The sequence below is a fragment of the Thunnus thynnus genome, chromosome 4 (assembly GCF_963924715.1).
Source record: "Thunnus thynnus chromosome 4, fThuThy2.1, whole genome shotgun sequence".
Classification (NCBI taxonomy): domain Eukaryota; kingdom Metazoa; phylum Chordata; class Actinopteri; order Scombriformes; family Scombridae; genus Thunnus; species Thunnus thynnus.
The window spans coordinates 27,893,159-27,917,684 of record NC_089520.1 but is presented as its reverse complement, the minus strand read 5'-3'; the positions used below and the strand labels follow the sequence as shown (position 1 = coordinate 27,917,684).

General features: G+C 39.7%; 1 protein-coding gene across 3 annotated transcripts in view; it reads right to left on the bottom strand.

Moving 5' to 3' along the window:
- The window catches only part of LOC137181928 (chemokine-like protein TAFA-1), a 113,575-nt gene that overhangs the window by 17,898 nt on the left and 71,151 nt on the right, over window positions 1-24,526 (bottom strand). For all 3 annotated transcript variants that reach the window (XR_010928208.1, XR_010928209.1, XM_067588055.1), the window contains exon 3: window positions 2,256-2,396. Coding sequence is in view for 1 of the 3 variants with exons in the window: in XM_067588055.1 (XP_067444156.1) it covers window positions 2,256-2,396 (141 nt within the window). In the remaining 2 variants the exon portion in view is untranslated. The remainder of the gene's footprint in view (window positions 1-2,255; window positions 2,397-24,526) is intronic.

Sequence of the window (24,526 nt, the reverse complement as noted above, 5' to 3'; positions counted from 1 at the left end):
ACTTGCAACTTTGCATTTCTTAATGACAGGATGAAAAAAAGGCCTGATGCCTTAAGTCACATTCATGTTTTATCATGATAGTCAGCCAGCATGGTTTTCATCTTAAGAACTGAGGCATCATTTTTAGTTGTGGGTGAGAAAATGTCTAATGTTAAGGTTTTCAGGTATTTTATCAAGTCTGTCTAGGCCACAGTCAGTGATAAAAAAAAACAAAATAGACCTCATGCAAAAACCACTCGTTTGAACAGATTTATTTCCTAAGTGGCACATATGAGTCTTGACCTGTCGTACAATTTATATTTCTCCACAGGGGAAAAAACTCTCACTTTGCTAATTTTGTTTTAACAAGACTTTTTAGCATCTCACATCACGTTAAACCATTCCCTGTTTATTTCTGTCACAGTGCGACACTGCTTTGATGACACGTTGTTGGCAGCTGTATTCATATTTTTAGCTTGTTAGGGTCCTCTACTAAGACTACTGACACTGCTGAAACTTTTTATGTTTTTGTCTGCTGATTTCCAACCTAACATTTTTATGAATTAAACTTGCCCACAAACAGAGCAGAACGTCTTGGCAATTTCAAATGTGTCAGTTATGCAAATGATCAAATCTCACAAACACACACCTTGTCATGAACAGATGATCATCAGGATGAAACCAGCTATTAATTACAAGTTTGTACAGAGTTTGTTGAATCTGACTTGGAATACTCAAATGAGCAAACATCACAAGAGAAGATTTTAAGGATTTTAAGGATAATAATATGAAAATGTTCTTGCATGAGAGCCAATCTGAGTGAAAGTCCCTTGTCTGTTGGGTACTACTGAGGAGACAGTGTCTGGTTGTCTGCCTCTCTGCATAAATACGACACTGTCTGCTAAAAAAGAATGTCGAGTTGCGGCTCAAGGTCAGAACTCTGTAAATGTTTCATTCAGGAGATGTCTCCAACCACAGGGCAAACAGAACATCAGTTTCTTGAACAAAAAATGTCTCAAGGACTAAAAACTCAGCTGTTTGAGGTAAATTTTCATCAAACCAGAAGAAAGTTCTTTTGTGTCATCCCTGACTCATATCTAATTCATATTCTAGGATCTTCTCAAGTGTCAGCTATGGCTAACCAACCCTGTGAAACCCACTGAGCAGGCCTGTCTGGCCCTTCATGTAACATCCCTCATAATGAAGACATTTTGGTGTCATTTCTTTGCAAGAGGGCAGTCAGAGAGATGATTTTGATCTCTTGTGAAGGTGGAGGTGAAAAGATGTAGACTGAGGAGCAATAAATGAGCTCCATGGAGTGAAGGGGGCATTGCAGTTCTGTCTCAGTAGACTTGTGACTTCCTGTCGGCTTTTTTTTTTTTGTTCAATGGGGCTGTCTCTGCTTGATTGTTTTCTTCAGCTGAGGTAAATCAGGTGCACTAGCCTGGAGCTTCCCTGACTTGTGTTTATTAGTTATTCATTTCCATCAGCCTTATCTGCCTTAGGAAACGTGATCTGCAACATGCTCCCTGCTCAGGTGTTCAACAGCCCAAATGGATCATCCTCTATCTCTCTTGATGCCCAGCAGCACAGCACTACTGGTTTCTTAATGGTTGAATGCAGTTTTATTATTAGCGAAATTAGAGAAAGCTGTATTGCCTTATATGCTAGGTCTTGGTGATGATGAATGAGTGTTTTTGAAATAATTAACTTAAAGATAACCCCACCTGGAAACCATATTTTGTTTCTGACATGTGATGTTATTCTCTATGACATGCTGGTGCTGTAGCTGCAGTGTGGCAGAATGAGTCAGAGAAATCTCTTATGTAATACTTAATTCAACAATCAATACCTTGGCCCATGCATGTATGTTCAAAGTATTGCTTTAACAAACCAAGCAGAAGTGTGCAGTGGTATTTACTTGTCAGCTTTCAATCCATATTCTCACTTAATAGTCTCAGATTTCTTGCAATATTCTTAAAATTGCATCCTAATTTACTGTAACTGACTTCAGATTAATTGCAATTTATTCACTATTTGTTATATTTGTTAACAATCTTTAAGTGATATCATAATTTCGTTTTATGACAGTGTCCTATTTAATGTTAATTTGATATAAATATTTTTACAAAAAAATGCAAAGTGTTTCTTTAACAGTATGGAATTACTAGTAGAGCAGGTACCTATCAGACTGCATTGAACATTTTTTCGCCTCATAAGAGCACTCTGTAATAAATAACAGCAATACAATGTGAAAACACATGAGATTTCCTCACCATCCACACAGGAGGGTTTGTTGCGTGTCGTCCCAGCCACTTTCCCCGGTAAACAGGAGCACTTGACTGTTTGAGAACGCTCCTCGATACGATTCTTGTTACAGCATCGGTGGGCAGCAATCACCTCACACGTACCTCCCTCTGCAGACAGATAAGCAGACACAGAGGTACACGGTCAGTGTGTGTGTGAAGAAACATGTCACAAAAAATTAACAGAGGCATCCACATATAGAGGTCCTGCAAGTTTTCATTACCTGACTGTAAGTCAGTTGGATTTTTAACATCAAAAATCCAAATAAATAACAATAATGTCAATGAAAAATAATAGGCTTACGATGCTCAACTACCTCACGTCATATCATTTGAGGCATGCTGCAGTAAAATTATTGGGCACTCACACGTAAGTATGTGTAACAAATTGGCCCTCGAGGCATCTCAATTATGTTATCTAATTGCCTCTCACTCAGTGCTGGCTGTCCTCACTCCATACCAATCAGCCCATGTTGAAGATCACATCATGCATTCAGTATGTATTAATGTGCCTGTCTTTGCATTTTTGATGTCTCCCATATGTTGTCAATATAATCAAAAAGGGACGAATCTTTTGTCTCTGCTTCTTCTTTCGAGACATAAGACTTAAATGGCTGACACCTTTAAGTCTCATGCCTTAGCCAATACAGTCTTAGGCTATACTACACTAAAGCATTAACTCCAAAGCATAGCTGACATCAGCCAGAGCAAATGCTGTACAATAGGTCCTAGTCTGACAAAGGAGAATGTCAAAAAAAATTCGGTGAAAAGAGAAGGTGATATGCGCCAATAGCGGTGCGGGTCAAAATAACAATAGGGAGGGTTGCCCATGGGAGGGAGAGGGGGTGATGGAGCTGAGGGACATCCTGGAATGAGTGAGACAGGGAGAGAGAGAGAGAGAGAGAGAGAGCTAGAGGACAAGGTGTGTCTGGCTGCCAGGGACTGACCATGCCAGTGAGTAATGAGGGAGCCACTGGAAGTGCCCCCTTCACACAATTATAAAGCAAGGGGCTAATGCAGCCAGCGGAGCTGCAGGAGAGAGGCCCTCCATCACAGCTCTCCCCTTTCCTCACGCCCCAGGAAAAACTCTTTATCTTCCCTTGACAGCCACCGCAACAGACACCATCGTCCAACAAACTGGAGCTCATCCCAGGACAGAGGAGAGGAGAGGAGAGGAGAGGAGAGGAGAGGAGAGGAGAGGAGAGGAGAAGAGAAGAGAAGAGAAGAGAAAGAGAAGAGAAGAGAAGAGAAGAGAAGAGAAGAGAAGAGAAGAGAAATAGGGGAGGGTTGAAGTTATCCTCTCAAATCTACCGAATGGATAGAGTGTAAAAAGGGGAGGCAACCAAATGCCACATTCCATCTTGTTTGTGCCTTATTTCACTCGGCCGTACCACATTTTAAAGAGGACATCCTGCTGCGGTGAGAAGATGCATTTGCTTCCACTGGCATGACAACAACCGGTGTGTGTTTCTCTGGCTGGGCTGGTTGTGCAAATGTTTGAAATGGCTCGGGTCATGAATTACGGAACGGAGCTCCCAGCAGCCCAGACAAGTTTGGCAACAGTTTTCTTCTCCCATTCCCATCAATGTCTGCCATGGCCAGACCAAAGGCCGCTGAGTCCTGGATTAAAAGGCAAACATTTGTGGTCCTGCTGGACTGTTCTGTCGTGCAGTATTAATGTCACTCTCTCAGTGCTTGTTGTTAGATATCTCTGGGCAGGAGGAGGCAGAATACAGACTATAAAAGTGAGGAGAATATCCCTTGAGTGTGCTAAAACCACAAACTCCACAATGTGTTGGCTTGTTGAATATTTTACTGACGGCTTCCTGACCTGCAGACATGCTTTCAAGTCAAAACTGATCTCTGAATAAGTGAGAAGTTTATACAGAATACTGAATTGGGTTGAATCCCCTCAGCAAGCGTCTACACCTGATTTGCAGGTTAGAATTACAGAGGTGTAACCTGCAAACATCTGACAAGGGACAACAAAAGGCAATGCTTATAATATTCATATCACAATTACCTTTGTGTGAATGTTATGTGACTTGGCCAGAAGTGTAACTTTTAAATTTGGTTCTCCGGTGGGACTTAAGTTACAGAAACAATAATAGAAACAGATTACTTGTGTGTTACTGGACTGGACGTCTAACAACTTTTTACAGCTTAATACAGACAAGACAGAGGTTGTTATCATTGTCTCAGACAGTATAGTTCCCAAGGTTGCTCAGAGTATTGGGTCCCTTTCCACAGCTGTTTGTTCTAATTTAAGAAATCTTGGTTTTATATTTGATCAGACTATGCAATTCGATCAGCATATTAAATCATTGAACAGTACATGTTTTTCCCAACTAAGAAATATTGCAAAACTTAGGTCTGTCATATCACAACCGGAGCTTGAGATGATTATTCACGCATTTATATCATCCTGGCTGGACTATTGCAATTCCCTTTTCACCTGTCTCAGAAAGTCATCTCTGAACTGTCTACAAATGGTCCAGAATGCTGCTGTGAGGCTGTTAACTCACATCACACCCATTTTAAGTTCTTTACATTGATTTCCCATCAGGTTTAGGATTAATTTTAAGGTTCTTGTTTTCACATATAGAGCCCTGCATGGACAGGCACCTGAGTACATCTGTGACTTCCCCCATCCTTATATCGCCAGTAGGTTACTTAGGACTTCTGACCAGGGCCTAATGACTGTCCCTCGCTCTCGACTGAAAACAAAAGGTGATCGTGCCTTTAATGTAGTGGCTCGAACAATATGGAACTTTTCCTTTAGATATATGGTCTGCAGTCTCTGTAAAAGCTTTTAAAAAGCAACTGAAGACTGATCTTTTTGGAGTACCCTGTTGCCTGTCTTTTGCTTATATATTAACTTTAATTAGTGCCTTGTGTTTTTATTGCTTGTATGTTTTATGGTCTTATTTTGAACTTTTGTTCTTGTGAAGCACTTTGTGAATTTTATGTCTGTGAAAGGTGCTATACTAAATAAACTTATTATTATTGTTATCATTAAATACTCAAATTTATATGTAACCCTGTGTCAGAACCACTAAATCAAGAAACTGATCACTTATTTCAATTGGTTATACAATTAAATGTTGTAGAGAAGGCTCTGCTCTTTGAGGAGTCTTTCATCGGTGCAGCATAGGGAATCTACTGGGAGAACAAATTGCCTGTAACATAATAGTGCAGAATCAAGGACAGATGCAAACATAAATTACCATTAGAGCTTAGCAAATCAATACTAAAGCTTCAATCACATAACACATTGGGCTGCTAGAGGGAGTTGAGGCAGCAAACAGTGTTGAATGGGTATCAGAAGAGTTATAGTGAGAACTGACAGGTTATATAGGGTGCCTAGTACCCTTGTATAGATGGGACTGGATGTTAAGTCAGCTGGTGGTCCAACAGATGATGCATCATTGGGCTGATAAGCATGAATGCAACGGCTGATGCGATCTTGACTTGAGCATTCTGCCAGACCTAATGCTATGCTCCATTCTAGATGTTGTAAAGAGAGTAGTGTAATAGTTTTGACTGGGCGATCACTGAGTTACACGATTGTAAAGCAGGTTCATCATTGTAGCTTTAGTTTAGAAGGGAGCCCACCACTGATAGAAGACTAACACTTACATTTGGTCATTAGAATTGGTTCAGGATGGGGAGTCCAATCATGGACAGGTGCTGAGAGCAATCATACTTCCAGCTGTTCCAGCATGAGGTCATAACTTTAACTTCATTATAACTTTCTTCTAAAGTTATAATAACTCATATAATAACTGTAATGTGGTGATGTAAATGTTCTTCAGTTACCTAAATTACATGATTTGTAGGGTGAATATAATAGTGGAATATTGTTGTATTGTTGAGCATGTTTTACTTAAACATGTCTGACTGCATACAATTAAGTAGGAAAGACACTGATGATTAATGATTATTAATATCCTTATTTTCATTATTATTATTCTAAATTTGGGAATATCCCTAACACACACACACATAAGCACATGCTTGTGTGTGTGTATCAGCAGTGGGGTGAAGTCCAGCCATCAGCCAGGTGGACATTAGGCGTGATCACTATGAACCATCTGGTATGTGGAGGAGAGAGCAGTGTAAATGGCTTCACAATGACTCTACTGAGCCAGTCACAAGAGCCACTTAAACGACAAATGACCACTTGGACTAGATATAATCCCATTCAGGTAGCTTGGAGCTCACGGTGGAGTAAATAACAATCCATTATCAGTGTCTGAGTTTGTGTGTGTTCATGTGTGTGTGTGTGTCCATATGAGTTGGTTTATTCATATGACATTTGGTAGTATTTCATAACAGATATGTTCTGCTCAAGTGCACAGTAGTAACTGTGTGTGCATTCCGGTGCTTTATGGGTTCACAACAACTTGATACATGACTGTGGGTTGTGATGGATGTTTTGCTTGGAGCCTGTCAGGCAGCTAAAGGGGTTAAACCAACCTGCTAAGATAGAGTGGGTAGCTGTGTACTCTAGCCTTTGGTGAGGGGAGGTGAAGGGCATCGATGGGACCATCGACTGGTCATTTTTCTCTTGGCGGCCTACAGTGACAGCAGCCATTAAATGACTGGATGAGGTGATTATGTTTAAGGAAATCAATGCTTCATTGTTTTCAGCTTAGCCCAACGGCCAATTAGGAGCTGTTAATGAGGGAAGTTGTAAAATGTGGAGACAGATAAGGGGAGAAGGAATGGGAGCTGAAGACGAAAAGTCATGCTTCATATTAAAGTAGTCTGCAGAGAATTTGACATTTGCAGCATGAAAAGTTACACTTTTACATAACAGTAATGCAAAGATGTGCATATAAATAAATTTGTGCACACACATACATGCATAAAACCCACACATATACAGTAGATTGATCACCATTAAGAGCTACAGCAGCCAACCTCATGACTACCACAGGTTTTATTATGCCTGTGCATAAACTCAAGGTCATAATAACATATATGACATGTTTACATATTTATTCTGCAACATCAAAAGACTCCAGGCTCACAGGAGTGAGAGTGACAGTTTATTTTTATCCTCTGGGTGACAAAAAAATGTACTCAACTGGCAGCTGATTGCCTTCTGATCTCACTGCATCTGGCAATTTTTTGACACAGAAATAAATGCAGGTGCTGGTGACAATGTCACCGCAAAAAAAAAAAAAAGAACAACAATAACCAAAAAATCCTCTTTCCACCACACCTTGGCTCAGCTTCTATGCAGAGTGGCCAAGAGCAGTAATCACTGGCTCACCATCAGCAAGCATTTCACCTTCTCTCCCTCTAACACTCTTTAGCTCTCTCTCTCACACTGATTCTCTCAGTGCTACAGTTATTAAGTAATGACATATGGCCGAGGGAAGGAACACAGCAGTTGGGAAAACTTAAGCCTCTCAAGAACTCGTCATAACAACTTAATCAGTGCACACTCAGGTGAAAATAAGCTGTTTCTGCATACTGGAGTGCTGGTTTTGTTTTGCCAGAAAGGCAGCTGCTGCATCAACCATCCAGTCTGTTTTTCTTTACAATTTCTCCTTCTTTGTGGGCTTGTTGTCATTCCCCAGTGCCTCTGCATCACTGACAGCGATCCACTGTCTTAGTACTTCTAATTGTCAATTTACATCTCAGGTGGCAACAAGAATTATGGTTCCCATCGTCGGAAAATAAATGTAGACATGTGTTGAGCTAAGAAATGTAAATTTGACTCTCTGGCCTTATTCAAGAGGCAGAGGGAGAGCTGCATTTCAAATTACTGCTGAAAATGATGCATATTTGGAAGACAAATTGAGAATCTCACATTCGCCAAATGCGTTTTCGCTAGAACAAAGTTGCTTTGTACTGTGTGCTAGAGAAGGCAATTCAACCCACAACATTTTATTATGCAGCAGATTGGTGATTGAGATAGTTTATTTCTGTCAACTTTTGTGCTATGAATTCATGCATAATGGAAATGACCTTTTTATTACTTGTGAGGCATAGTTTTAAAATACATGATTGAAATGTTGTCAGATATGTCCAGAATCTCTATTCTACTCTATTCTGTTTGTCCCGATTAGTTTTATGTTTTTCAGATTTGAAGGAAGAAAAAAGAAAGATATTAATGATCTGTTTCAAGAGGCAAAGGCATCAAAGTGGCTGTGGGCCAGCTGTCCCACTGCATATATGTTTAATGACACTCATCAGAATTTAGCTTTTCATTACTTAAACATCAAGTTGGAACTTCTCGAACACTCCCCCTGATTACTTAGGATAATGTTTAAACATGCTACAAAGCACTGTCGAGTGGCTTCCAAATGGGGGCCTTGGAGGCAGTGCCAGAGAACAACTTTTTATGTCCTTCCTTTTGGCAACTGATACTGTTTATATATTTTATCAGAAATTACACAACCCTTATTTACTGTTTCCTACTTCTGTAACGGGACCAGTTAAAATGGATAGTGTGTGAGGATAAATCCCTGGGAGGAGCAGAATTAGACCTTACTGCTATATTTTCACAGTGGAGTATATCACTTCTGTGGTGCTAATGCTCTCTGTATCACACCTCATAGAGTATGAGGGGTATGTGTGAAGCAGCATAATAGGGGAAAAAGCAGGGAGTGATTGCATGCATAGTGCATATTTCTGTGCATATGCCACATTAGTGCTGTGCTGGTATGCATGTCACTGAATGGAGGTGTTAACATGGAAACTGATGGCATGTACAGAGGGTAGTTTGTTGATAAAAGCATGAAACGACACCATTAACGCCTCTTAAGGTTTGGACGCAGAGTATTTCTTTGCAGTGGCAAATTTCTCTTGGTCTTTGAGAGTAAATCGTCCACTAGGGCTTGAGCCTTAGCCACTTGTTCTCACTCTGAAGTCCTTTCCCAGAGAGCTGACTCTTGCCAATGAATAATAAAAGGTAGCCTCAAGGAGGAAGGCTACCAGAAGAGCTTGCACCGTTCACCACTAAGCACATCTAAAGAGGTGGGAGGAATGCCAGCTTTGGGACTTTGTATGGCACAAAATGTCTCTAAGAATAACAAACAAACAAATTAATCTCAGGCGTTGTTAACCATCTCATCTGAAAACCTCCTGAGCCACTGATGTATCAGGAGATGGAGTGGATTCACTGTTTATCAAATACCCATCAGCAGCACCCTGTTGTAGTGATCCGTATGGTTTCTCTGACCTCAGCCAGTGTGAAGGCTTCAGGCTGGTTTCTTACTGACCCTTATGTGGCCTGGATTTCACTTTCCTCCTAAGGCAGCATCACCCACTGTAACGGCAGTAGACAAACAAGTGGACATAGCAGCTATAGTAGCGCCAGCAGCTATCACAAACCTGAGTGAAAGAGGGGGAGAAGGAGGAGAAGGGAGAAAGACACTCTACAGCTCAAGCTGACTGACAGGAACCACTGACCCAGCTATACTGGAGTCACATGAATCAATGTTGTTTTCCCCTCCCTACTGCTGGTATGGCTTACTTCTGGATCTTGCTATGCTCCTACAGAATATTGAATACCACTTTACTCCGGTCAAACTTATAGAAACCTACTATGGAGTTTGATGAATGAGAGCGAAGTCAGAGGAAAAAAGACACAAAAAGAAAAATATTATTGCATTTTGCTTTTAAAAGGTATTTTTCATCCAAGGAGACATGAAAATAAGCTCCAGTTTACTGAACAGGAAAAGTATTGTGCAGAAATTGCACCATTGGTGGTAATAGTCTTGACATCTTTAACAGGTAATTCCATTAGTACGAATAAGAGATGGTGCTGCTGGCCACGGCCCTGGTCGATTCTTAATCACCTGTATGGGTTTCCTCTCGTGGGCCTGTATGACTCCAATGCTCACATCTTTATGGTTATTAAAGTTAACGATTGCTGCGTGCCTCATTTACCAAGGCTCTATCAATACCAGTTCAGCACCATGAAATTACCCCGGTCCAGAGGGAGCAGCGTGACAAACCGGATTAAGAAGGGCTCTGTAATACCCTGGCATATATAACTCTCCATGTCATGGACTCAGCCCACTGCAAGAAGACCCACTGCCAAGCTCAAGCCCCGTGAAGAGGGGGGGGGGGCACTACAGGGTCTGCTGAAAACCATTATGGCTTAAATGTCAATTCTAGCTTTTATTACCCACATGGTTGTTTAGAAAAGCGATGAAAACTAATAGACAAAAAACAAAACAAACAAACAAACAAAAAACAACACACCATTTTGGAGAAAACACATAAAAAGTTCTCAGAAGTTACCTTACAGATGAATGGAAAAAGGTAGTGATTATGGTAAATATATGCAGGATGTAACCTACTTCTGTGGTCTTTCAGGTGTAAGGATAACTTTGTTGGATACTCTTGTATGAGCACAACAGTTATTTTTTCGGTGGCGAAGGGCTTCATTGCATTTTAAATGTGCTTATCCTTATCCTGCTTATCTTATTTCCATGACAGGAGGGTGAAGCCAGAAATAGTGTAGTGCAATGCCAGAAATACTATTATACAGAATTTACTGTATGCTGTCACAGTCATATAAAGAAAAGCATTAGATAAAATCAGCAAACTACTATTTATCACTTCTTGTATCTCAGTTTATTACTCTCTTCAGGTTGTGTGTACTTTCTTGTGTCTTTACAAACCCACACAACCATCGGATCGTGTTTTACTGCACCCTGCAGTACAGTTGGCACTGCCTGACCTCTATTCAATGTCCATATGACACAGGTCACTGCTCACTCTAAATGAGAGTCGGATGGTGAAATGAGCAACTAAATTGTCCATTCACAATCACAAAACTGCCTTTTTGAACGGCACCATGGAGAAGCCTTCAAAAAGTCACATTCCTTGGAAGAAAACAATTGGATGCTGTGAGCCCTGGAAAATGGCCTGAATATAGACCATGAGTTTCAGTTCACCTCTTCTAAAGGAAAAAAGTTCTGAAAATGGCAAAAAGTGAAGTTACAAAAAGCTATATAGGTCTGTTTAGTATGACAGGATGTAGCTTTTGTCTGGTCAGATTTATCTTAAATATTGTGCGACACAAAATTACAATGTGAAGGAGCTATGATGTGGAGAACATGTTGGCTGTCTCAACCAGTGATCAAGCCAAAGCAGGGCTTCTGCGTGTGGGGTCTGGAACGACATGACACTCTAGGTTCAGGCGAGGTCTGCTTGGATTACTAGCAATACATTATCTAATATGCATAATGCATCAGAATGCACTTAACATCAAATTATGGATGCATGCAAAAATTCCCAGAGTAGTGTACAGTACGTAGAGAAAGGGCACTTTGCTGAGCAAATAATCTGCCCACTTTCTGTAAAGCCAAGCTATCAGGGAGTTGCATGATTTTGCATAACTTGGCCCCATATGCAATAAATGTTAATAAGCTCGTATCCTTCTCACTGGCATGTCTGCATATTTTAATTCTGTCTTAAAGCATTAGCCAGTTGGATGTGTGTCTGGTAATGTTGTCTCTTATTTATTTATATATTCATTCATTTATTTATTTATTTTATAGTAAATAATTGTAGGCACAAACAGAAATTCAAATGTGCTACTGTAGCATGTCCACATACAAACACATAACTCCAGGCTGTTAGTGCAGATGTGGCTAGAAAACTGTGGAAAATGGCCCTGCTTTGCCATGTACTGTAACTGGTTCAAGCCAATTTGAACCAAAGCATTCTGGTCTCAAGCGTGCATGCTACATCTAACTAACTACATATTTCTCAAATGTGTCAAGACCCAGGAATCTGTTTACAACAAGCTTTACGACTATGTTCTACAATTCAGTGCCTGTATTCTCGGTTTAGTTCCAGTGTCATTGGCTGACATGTACAGTACGTGACAAAGTGTTTTCCACTAAGCACCTTATTAAAATGGATATTGGCTTTAAATGACACATTGCAAGATGATATAGCATTGATCACTTTCCAAAAGACCGACTTCCACATGATGATCAATCTAAGTCAGAGCAAAAGGGAGGAAAATCAATGTGCTAAACACTTAGCTGCTGTTTGACAATTCAGAGTAACGATGTCAGATGTGGCATTTAGTGGTTGACCTTGCTCTCGGTGGCAGCAAGGGCAGGAGCGTGTTGTGAACTACGAGAAAGACATTAACATGAAGCTGTCATAAAGAGCTATAATCTATCATGGTTGAAGAATATTCATTTAAACTGATCAGGAAATAGCCCTTTCTATTAATTTCTTTCTCATACCTGCTTTCTAGATATTTGTCAGACTCAAAAATCCCTTTTGTGAACTTGAATCATATTGTTTCATGATTATCTTAATCCATGGATTAGGGCACAAGGGTTATTTCACCAAAATAACCATCATTTGCCATTGTTATCCCCCTAATTTCATCTGTGGTTTTTAGATTATAAAATGTGTGGCTGTTACTTTCGCTATTTAACAAATATTTTGAACAAAGTTGGCAACATGACAATTAATACTGTGAGATTATCTAAATTTGTCAACCATCAGATATTCTGGCATAATGTTTATACCAAGGCAACCATCCCTTTGATATGTTATAGTTACATTATATATTCTATGATTGTAGCATTCATGTAAATCTTGATTTATTATTGGTTTTTAATTTGCTGGCTTAATAAAAAACAGATATCCCTGTCAGTTTATGTTATTCATGCATTTTCTCAATTGATTTTCTGTTAAAATGACTATATCATGATATAAAATTACAGTGACAGAGGATTTTCTCTGTATTGTCCACCTCTACTCTGCACATATTGAAATGATGGTCCTCATCCAGTATATATTTTCATTAATGGCGCCAGTATACTATATATGAGGTTTGAACCTCTATTCCAAGCTCTTTTTTTCATTCTTTACACAACACAACATCCTTGGTACAAATAAATGAAACACTATGAATGCTTTCTGAAAAACTGTGAAAAACTATGTGCCATTATCCCCAAATTATCATGTGTCGCACCTCTTTATGACGGCCAGCACTCAACCCACCTTCTGATGTGGACCACCATTCAGACCAGCTTTTAACACTTTTACCTTCCAACGTGATTGGACAACCAGTGGTACAAAGTACAAACTATTTTTGAGCACACGCCAGCCTTAATTGTCTAGCAAAGGCATGAAAAGGAAAAGGTCTTTTTCAAAATATTCCCCACATTGGTGATTAATTGTAATTGTAGCCACAAATTGTGTGAAAAATTATTTGACACAAGGAGTATTCACTGTTAATTGTCATCGTCCTCAGTGGTGCTTCTTGACTGTAGAAGCTAATTATCCTCCTCATAAGGCATTGCACATACCTTTAAAGACAGGTTCTCAGTCCTATCAGGGACCAGAATGGAGACTATTGAAAATACAGCGCAGTGCACAATGTACAACAGATTGACTATGGGCCAATAGACATCGGACAATAATAATCTATTTTTGTGTCACAGTGCACTAAAATGGGTTTTAAACCTATTTCTCTACCTGTGGGAAAGAATCATAGCTATGACAAATGACTGTAATCGAGATGAGAGATGGGTGGGGGGTGACTTGGTGGGGGTAATAGCAAAGGAGAAGGGGAGCATAGTTATTTGCAGACTCTGAAATCGGAACAATACAAATACTGGAACACAATTTGGCATCAGATTACTCACAGTGATATCCATCAAAACACACAATTCAGTCACCCAATATCATTACTGTCAGCTTGATAAGCTTTTAAGCTGGAGATAACATCTTGATGTGGTAACACAAGTGGGAGAAGAGTCTCAGTCTCATCTGTTTCCATTGTTGAAGCCATAACAGAGAAAAATGAGCCTGGTCTTTTAAACGCACCAGAGCAATGAGTGAGATGATTCATTACAAAAATGATTGATGACTTTATCATTAACAAGCCCCCATCTCACATCCCCATAGAGATGAGGACAACAACAAACTTTTGCCACTATTAACATCTCTTTGAATCAAGACTTTTGTATTCTGCAAGTGTTTATTAAGAGTGTTTTTGTATGGTTCACATGTTTTCTTTCTTCTTTCTGTGTGTGGAGATAATATTGCAATCAAACCTTTTTTAAGCTTCCTGTGGCTTCTTATCGAACGTCTTAAAATTGGAAAGATATCTTGCTGAATGCTGAAAGAAAAAGCTCTAACTTTCACTCTTCTCCTTTTTCTTTTTAAATATTTTCTCTTTAGAATATTCAAATATACAAAAAAAAAAACAGTACAACTTATTACCACTTAAAACTCAATAATACAGTACACAGGTAACAAAAAACAAAGAAGTGAAAAAAAACACAACAAAGCACAATTCCTATGTCATGACATACTTGTCTCTTAGATACCTTAGTACTGGCCTATGTTGGAGCCAGTTCAAAGAAAACATCAAGTCAGTTGAAAGAGGCAATGTTTCCATGTATTCAATAAAAGGCTTCCAGATCTTTAAAAATACATCATATATCTGTTTTTCAGGACAGACATGATTTTCTCTAAGAGCATACAGTTAGTCATTTCTGATATCCATTTTGATATCCATTTTGAGAGGGAGGAATCCGACTTCCAAGTTAATGCAATACATTTTCTGGAAACAGCAAGAGCTATATCAATGAATTTTCTGGAACTCTGACTTAGTTTCAAGTCAGTTACGTTTCCTAGGAGACGGAGTTCGGGGTATAAAGGGACTGGTGTCTCCATAATTTTAGTCACTGTCACACATATGTCACACCAAAATGTTGTGACTTTGGCACATTGCCATGTGCAGTGTAACTTTGTGCTCTCAGTAATACTGCACCTGAAACACATATTCAAGTTTGCAGGTTTGTACCAGTGTAATTTCTGAGAGGTGAGGTGAAACTGTAGTTGATCAGCTTAAATCTGGTATTTACAGTGACAAACATGCTATTCTGATATAGATCAGACTATAGGCCATCTATAGTAATGCCCAAGTCAGATTCCCCCCTCTCTCTTGACCGATGTATGTTTTGTTTTGGACATTGATCCATCATTGTTGAATATACCCTGCTAATAAATTGCCTTGAGCTTTTGTAACTGTGAAGCACCTCCTCCACCCTTGTCAGTTCAGGTAGTATCAGCTGCTCACCCAAACTTTTTTTCAGAAAGGCTCTCAGTTTCAAATAGCAAAAGAAGAGTGATTACTTCATCTTCCATAGCAATCTTCTGCACAGAGGAATCAATCATGAATTTGAAATATGCCATGATTCAGTCACAGAAACTATCCCCCATCTATGAGATTAAATATCAGCTATAATGAATGACACAGGCTCTTGTACCCATTAATTATAAAGATTAGAATCACGACTTCATTTTCAACTCATGTCCATGCTGATTCTCAAGGTCATTCTCTCTTACAAGATGACTTAAATGCAAAGAAACATAGTGACAATGAATTAAATGTTTATAGTTTTCTATGCAGTTATTTCATAACCTGCTTACCAAAAGTTATGTGACAAAATGACCAAATGACTGAGTTCTGTATCAATATCAATACCATATATTCACACAATGCATGTAACTTGGGCATTATATTGTATTGTAACTGTGAAAACCTTAAGTAGAAATGAAATGAAAACCTGAATCTCCTCATCAGTCTTGCCTCTACATACCTGTAAATTTGATCTGTGCCACCAGGGTGGACTGTGAAATCATGTGGCTGCACATCAAAGTGTGACTGAACTCAGTGTGCATACTAATGCCATAGCAATGCATGCACTGAGCTCTGTGATGGAGAGAGAGAGAGAAGAGGAGGGAGAGAGCAAGAAAGCAACCAAAGAAAATCTCTCTTCAAAGAAAAATAAATATATTGGAAAAAAAAACTGAATTGTGTTATCCAGGAGAAAAATAAGGTTAAACACAATTTTCATGTACATAAAGGTCTGCCTTAACTACGTTTCCATGGTGGTATCTACCTTTCATCCATTGATTGTACTTGCAAAAATACCTCCCTCTCTACAACACATCAGCTTGGAAAGAGATATGGCTGTTACAATGCCAAAAGCAGCAGTCACCGTGTGTATCCTCTTTATCCATCATATCTGCTGCATCATTTCCCTGGTCATTGGCTGTGTACTGGTGGTGCTCCAAGTCGTGACTGTGAGATCAGAGCTAGGAGATAAGTGATTGTCTCCTGGCAGACAGATGAGCTGCCTTGACAGGCAATGAAGAAAGGAGCCTCTGCACAGCACTTCAGTAGATGCTCTCCCCATTTCTCTCTGTTCTGTCTCTTTCCATCCATCCCACCCATCTGCCCATCCATCCATCCATCCGTCCATCCATCCATCCATCCATCGCTCTCCAAGGTAGGTCAAAAGAAAGATCCTGCTTGGCAGCTCATTCCTCACTCTGATGAAGCCGCTTGTTAGAGACTCATCAACTCCTCTCTGTCGCTCTCTCTCTCTGTCTTTCTCACACACACACACACACACACACACACACTCAAACTGCAACGTGATCTTTCACTCTAATACTCTCCATTTCACTTTTCTCACTGACTGCCTTCTCTTCTCATGTCTCAGGTGTCTCTCATTAAAGACATCTCCAACAGTGGCGTGTAAGAGAGAGGTATAACATCTGACCCGGATGAACTTAAGGGGGGCAGATCGCACCATGGCACCATGGATGGGGTGTTAGTGCTCCAGGTCACTGACAAGAGTTCATCCAGGCTCAGCGGCCCCACTGGCAGGCAGCTTATGCCATAAAAAGGCAACTTTGCCAGGGATGTTAAGGTGCCCTCGTGGTTAAGACGTACACCATAAAACCACAACATCCCTGGATCAATAATGGCAGAGAGCCTTTGTTGCGTGTCATATCCTACTCTCTCTCCCTTTACTGCTTGATTTACTATCACTATCAAAAGTCAAAAATGCCCAAGAAATATTTTTAAAAAAGGCAACTTTTCCCAAAAAACATGCATTTGCATTATGATGGAAAACATGCAGATGGGCAACAGAGAAAAAATATGTGTGTGTTATGGGTGTACACACACACACACACATGCACACATAAAAATTACACTTTCAAAATGACTCTCATGTGTTGTGGTAATTATTGCAATTAAGTCTGTCATACCAAGGAGACATTCAGTGCTGCACATATTAATGTTCCTAAATGGAAACTAATAGAATTGTACTGGTTGTCTTTTGCTTGACACTGTTGCTAAGAAGTGTGTTTTTGATTAATTTCATCATGGGGTAATTTGTACATTAATTTTCACATTATTGCCCTGATCTGTCAACACCTATGCACTCTAAACAAAAGAAAATGCAATAACGATATTTGCCAGCTGTTTCTCACGCACAAATCAAATTAGAGTGGAGCTCTCAAGGCTCAGCAACAGATGGTTGATCACACCGAGAGCAAATCCCCAGTAGTTACTGTAGGATGACACTCCTATGTTTGTCTCCATGGACTCTTCTGGAAGGGCTCCATTATTTGCCCATTTTCACAACTGATGGCATTTCATGAGGGTAAACTGCTGTATGTTTTAAACCAGGCAGACTCATTCAGCTGAATACAGTGGCAGCTATTTTGAATGTGCTTAAAAGGTCTCCTATCTGTCTTTCTCAGAGTTGTTGTTCCTGAGGCAGATGCCAACTCTTTTCAAATTAGAAATGTCTTCAGACCCGCCCGCTCTCTTTGGAATTTAATTAATCACTTCAAATTTGGCATGTGGCCTTCTGAGAATACTGCACCTTTTTGTTGACGTCACAAGTGGAGCTTGGCACGCCCCATCTGGCCTACCCACCTCTGTTGGCATCAGCTGGAGGGCTCCGATAAAATGGAGGAACAGAGTGAGACATACGAGATTGTGGTGCATTTTTGGGTCCTCAGACTTTCACTCTGACTGTACTTTATACTCTGAAAGCATAGCAGCACAGCAGTAACTATTACAGAACCTACGGGAGGAAATGAGTTGACAAAATTTGCTTCATACAGCTTTGGTGTTATTTGTCATGGTTTTGGCCATCATTTCTATTTGCAATAAATTTGTTTTTGTCCTTGTCTATCTGTGTTGTACTCACTCAAAGACACTGTGTGCCCAGATAGTGGCAATTACTTTGGTGAATACAATGTTGTCATGACCAATAGCAATGTTTGTCAAAGCTTTGAAAATACGACTCAAGTTATAATAAATCTGAGTTTTCCATAAATATATTCATAATGTACCAAGACAAGAAGTCTAGAGCTATCCTAGCAGCTCTGTAAGGCTGTCCTTGGTACAGCGGAGCTAAATGCTGACTAATGCTAACATGCTCACAATGACAATGCTAACATGCTGTTTAGCAGGTGAACAACATGTTTACCATGTTCACCATCTTAGTTTAGACTGGTAGCATGGTAACATTTGTTAATGAACGTAAAGGTTAACCAAAATATTGGACAAGCTAAGCTGCATGAAAAGTTAAGGGTTCACCAAAGTTATTACAATTCTGCCCGGTGAGAACATGTTTTAGAAAATTTCACAGTAATCCATCCAATAGTTTTTGAGATATTTCAGTCTGGACCACAGTGGTAGACAGACTGACCAACTGAATGACACTGCCATCCCTAGACCCATACTGCTAGCATGACCAAAAACAGCAAACATTTACTGTTTGGTGCAATTTAACTGTGAAGATCCTGGTTTTTCTCTTTTTCATATTCCCAAGTTTCATATTCAAGTTTCAAAAAATGGTCTCACTACGACAAAATGGCTACTATGGGGACTAACATCATCACACATGAATACAATTGGGCACATTGAATCCACAAGAGTCTCAGCTTTCCAGTCATACCAAATTTATGCAATTTCAAGACGGTTTAGGGACCCGAGTATGTAGAAATATTCAAATACACCATTTTTAGAAAAAGCAAAAATAACACATTTATACTGCATGCTCCAAAACTGCATGGGATTAGCATAAAGTGGGCATGTCTGTGAAGGGGAGACTCGCGGGTACCCATAGATCCCATTTTCATTCAGATATCTTGAAGTGAGAGGTCGAGGGACCCTTCTGAAAATGGCCATGCCAGTGTTTACTTTGCCAAAATTTAGCCTAAATTTGGAGTGCTATTTAGCCCCCTTCCTGACAAGCTAGCATGACATGGTTGGTACCAATGGATGCCTTTGGTCTTCTAGTTTCATATGATACCACTATCTTCACTATAGCTTTAAAATGCTGCAGCCTCTGAAAGATTGTAATGTCAGCTGAGGAGACAGGCATCCTTGGGGAGTTTAAGGAATTATTTTGTGATCTAGTATCTTGTGATGGATGAATTCATCATTTTTATATTTTGTACACTAAACAATTAATTATTTTATGATCAATCATAAAAATAATCACTAGATTAATCAATAAAGAATCCTCAGTTGGAGCCCTATGAAAGCGGCAGATGAAAAGGATGAAAAGAGACAGAGGAACAGGCAGTTGGATAAAAAGACAGATGGAACAGGTTGCCAGCCAGCAAGTTCGCCATACTGTTGTGTCTCCTCATATAACTCATCACAAGGCACATCCCTTTTTTCTCCTTTCTTCATCAAGACTAGGTCTCTCACTGACCTTGTCACAACTTTTACTAAAACTTTTCTTAGAGGACAGACTTTAACAAAACTTTTCTACTGTATTCATTTGCTTCTCTTTTAAGAGATAAACAAGACCATGAATATGGGACAGCCTTACTGGAATACCTGTAGACTTGTATTTGCAAAACTATTGATTCACAACCTGGTTACAAAGAAAGCCCCTCTTTAAGAAAACACTATAATCAAAATCACTACTCCAGAAAACCTGAAAAAAAACATTAGATTATTCTCACTAATGCAATTAAACAGAAGGAATGAGATGGGGCTGCTTTTCTTTTTTCTTCTAAAGTTTCACTGACATAACAGAAAATCCAGAAGACGGAGCACCAACAGGGAGGCAAGAGAAACCTTTAACATTAGCTATCATTAAGTCACCTGTCAGACTTCTCCTGAAACACTGCAAAAACGCATAATTCCAGTCATGTATTGATTAGTGCAGTCTTGGAAATTACACACAGTTTTCTCATGAAAGTCCCTTGAAGGACACATAGACAGTTGCACACATAGGAACTTCCTCACTCAATCAAACTGAGCTTCACACTATTGATCACTGTACTTCACTGTACTGAACCGTACAAGACATTCATAACTGTCAGGTATGACTCACAGTAGGTGGAACATCAGCCATACTACCATAAGTAATTTGGCCTTGTGAACTTTACTTTGCAGCGTCTCTGAGTGAAAGCTCTGTTAGTGTCATATTATAAGACATTCTCCATTATGTTGGAAGGCATATGAATGAACTCATTAGGAATGCTCTGTTCTTTACACCAAAGTGCCAGCTTTGAGCTGTGGGCCACTGACTACAACGGCCAGGTAATGAGCTGAGTTGGCGACATCGGAGCCCCTGTATGCTGCTACAGGGGACATCCAGCTACGGCCTCCTTACTGGAGATCTGTTCTTTCAACATGTACAGTAGCATGCGGCAAAGTACGCCATGCTGCCCCTTCAGTGAAGCACTGTTCATTCAGTGTTAATTAATCAATCAATTTCTCCCAGATAAATCACAGTGAACGCCTTGCAACGGTCGACTGTCACCATGATGAATTCCTTCATTTCATGTAATAAGCTGGCTGGGAAGTGATTTATCCCTGGTGCGCATGAGGCTATATACAGCAGTGGACAGAGGCGAGAGATACAAAATGAAGTGTAATAAGTCATTGAAATATTTTCCATGCAGACAGTGAATATGGTTGAGCTGCAGGAAAAAACACTTAAGTCCAAAATCCAGTTGATATCAAAAGATTTCACTCAATCTCTGGTTGAAGAAGCCAGTTGGGATATTCAGTTGAATGGCTGCTCTTGTGCTGCACTAGGGGTTCCCTGAGCCGCTGGGGGCTGTATATTTCCTGACATCACCATATAGCTGACATTTTGCTTGAATTATGCACTGAGCCTTTCAAGGCTCCTGTTCTCTCTACTCCTTATATTATAGAATGAGACAAAGATAAGTGGGAGTACGAACCACATTCTAATACTATTGATTTCCTTTGCTCTTCCCTCTTTAAGGGCCAAGATTAAGAGCTGTTGTGATTTTTTTAAAATGCAGACCTCCTCTCTGGCTAAGTAGGAGACACTGCGTGCTAATCAATTTAAACCACTGCTGAGCTCAAAGCATCAAGCATAACAATCCCCTCCTAGTTGTGCAAAAGGATTGAAGTGAGTGTTTTGTGCTGATCCCAGTTAAGTGATGCTATTACTTGACAGAAGTCTATCTACCATTTGACCCACAAAACCTAAAATACTATAGTAGAGCAAACAGCACATGTCAGTGAGTATTATTTTCACTTTATATATGGTTTGATATTCTTGCCCTGTCAACTACAGTATTTATTTTTTAAACACTGAAGTGATCTTTGCAAAACTCGACAGGGGCTTTGAAAAAGAACAGAATAAAACAGAATCTAATAGAAGGGAAATGAAATTAAAGTGAATTTAAGTGAGCTCTACCAAAGTAATGGATAATTCCGTATGAATAAAAAATGCCTACATCCATAATCACTAATCATATTTATATTAAGATTACTAAAAGATTTATACTAACCAAAGTCCATTGATGATTCCATTTGTTGAAATGGGAAAAGGCTCATGACATTTTTCTCTTTTTTCTCTGTATCAAAATATACACTTTAATTTATAACTCATTAGGAATCTAGAATAGTGAAAGTAACAATAGAATTCCGCCGTTTTCAGCAGAGTGAGATAATTGGAGCCAAGACATTAGGTAGCAAGTGGTCAGTGACTGAAAATAATATGACCTGGTGAGCACTTTCAAAAGATGGTCGAGAAGCCTTACCTTGACTAATCTGTTTCAATTAAGATACTATGCAGGGACGCTTTGTATGCGTGTCTACTATTCATGGTGTAGTTTGTCCCCATGTTGCCAAAACAAAGCCTTTTAAATTGATCTCTTTTTCATGAGCTACAGAGTAACAACTTTCTTGATTCCTCTTCAGCCAAAACTCCCCAGTTCACAAATTAAGCCCCTTGAATTAGCCTCTGAAGAGCTGTCTATCCCTCTCCTTTATCATTACCACCACCTTTATGGTGCTATCTGATAATTAATTAAAAATAAATGAGATATTCCCTGAACTTATGGGCTGTAGAAATCGAAAGGTGATGTTGGAGGCTGCGCTTTAACGACTAAGGCAGGGTGATAATTAAGAAGCTGTCACCATTTGTTACCTTGTCATTGTATGTGTCTCCGTGAATGAGTGTGCATGTGAACATGTGTGTGTGAAGAGATCCGAGGCCCTTAATCTCTTAATATGCGTCTGAGGTCTCATTTGAGTTCATAGGTCACTATTTAATTATACCGCAGCAAATACTTAATTTTCAATTATGATGGCGCTGGGGAGCTCACCTTGAAAAAGGACGACTCAGAGACAGGCAGACAGAGCCCCTTCTAACCTTTTCAGAAATGTTTTTTATTTTTTTTAAACACTGGAGTTTGTCAGTGTGGTTGATTTGCATGGGGCTGTATTATAATGAAGGTCTTGTGTTAGTGACCCTTTTTAGTACTGACTTAGGGGTCATGTTGCAGGGATAAGTTCAGGCTGCAAAGGAATCTGTCTTTCACTGAGGCAATTAGCACACACACACACTCGGTCACACATAAATGTTTGCTTGCACACAAACACTCTTCTTAGAGAAACATTTATGCCTGTTTTTAGGTAAGAGTAAGTCACATGTGACTCCTTCCTGCAGTATCCTGAGTAGTATCCACCCTGAGTGGTGAACAAAAGAAAAATGAATGTGGAGCAAGAAATGCTGACACACAGTATAAAAGAAACAGGGTCACAACACAGTTGGGTAACTATTTTGTGTCATTATTCAAAACATTTCTCACCATGGGAGGTCACCTGCAGTGGTGAAACTTCTATATTATTATAATGCCCCATGTTTGAATTGAAATCAAAGAAAGCAACCAAAATTACAACACTATCAAGTGGAGGGTTTGACAATGTACTTTTAACTTCAGCTCAGACCAGAGGCGCTGAACCACATTAGCAGCAACATTAATGGCCAAGAGGCTAAAAGTGGCAGATTTTCCTGAGGATCTGACTTGAATATTAAGACGAAAAGTTTAGAAAATTTCTCCGGCAGAAATTAGGTTAGAATTGTGTAAAATTGCCTATTTCATGTTGCCTCAAATCTTCTCAGAGTGGCAGCCAATAGACAGCACTCAGCAGGACGCTTTCCTCCAAGCAGTTGGCATCGCTGAACCCAAGCAGTGGGACAGTCTCACAACACAGTGAGTGATGAAATGGCTCCCGAACCAAGCTCGCTGCCTCTCACACTTTCTCTCTTCCTCCCTGTCTGTTTTGTTTCTCACTCTCTCTTACTCTTGAATACTCCACTTCAGCTGAAAGATTCAGCATTGAAGAGCAGATGCAGGTTGAAAGACATTTTTTTTCTTCATCTCTGTGAGAAAATGAGCCTGTTTCTGGCATCGGAAGGGATACGGCTTTTACAGCTTTCTTCTGTTGAGAGCAGGTACAGTATGTGAGTGCCAGTTCTCAGCATTTTCATTTTGCCAGACATAAAGATGCTCCCCGCCCCACTCTTTTCCCACACTGTCATCTATCCTAAAAAAAAAACATAGGAGCAAAAAAAGAAGGGAAGGACAAGGAAACTTTTTTTTTTTTTACTGTTGAATGCAATTTCCTCAGCTCTGTTTGTTCGAGTCAAATGCTGCTCATTTATCAGGAAAAACTACCTGCCAAAAAGGAGAGAAAATACACAATAACTAAATCCCCACAGAGTTACAAAGAGAGGAGGAGGACGAGGAGGAGGAGAAAGGAAGGAAGCAACCGGCCCCATTTCCATTGGCTGACTCACTTTTGTCACAACTGGACCCACTCTCTCTCTCTATCTATCTCTCTCTCATTTTTCAAACACACCTACCCTTGCACACCTACACTCATTCTAAGGTGACATCCATTTATATCATAAATGCAAGCTGCATGGAAACAGAAAAATAGCAACGGTCAGTGATGCTGACTAAGATTTTGTATACTCAGGATCTGAAAATAACCAACACTGGGTGGGTGTATTTGATTATGGAATAAATATCTAGAAAACATGCATATCAATGATTTTGTTATGGCAAGTCCTTTATTTTTTTCTAAAAAGATTTTCTCCAATTGTCTACATTGAAAGAATTACTGG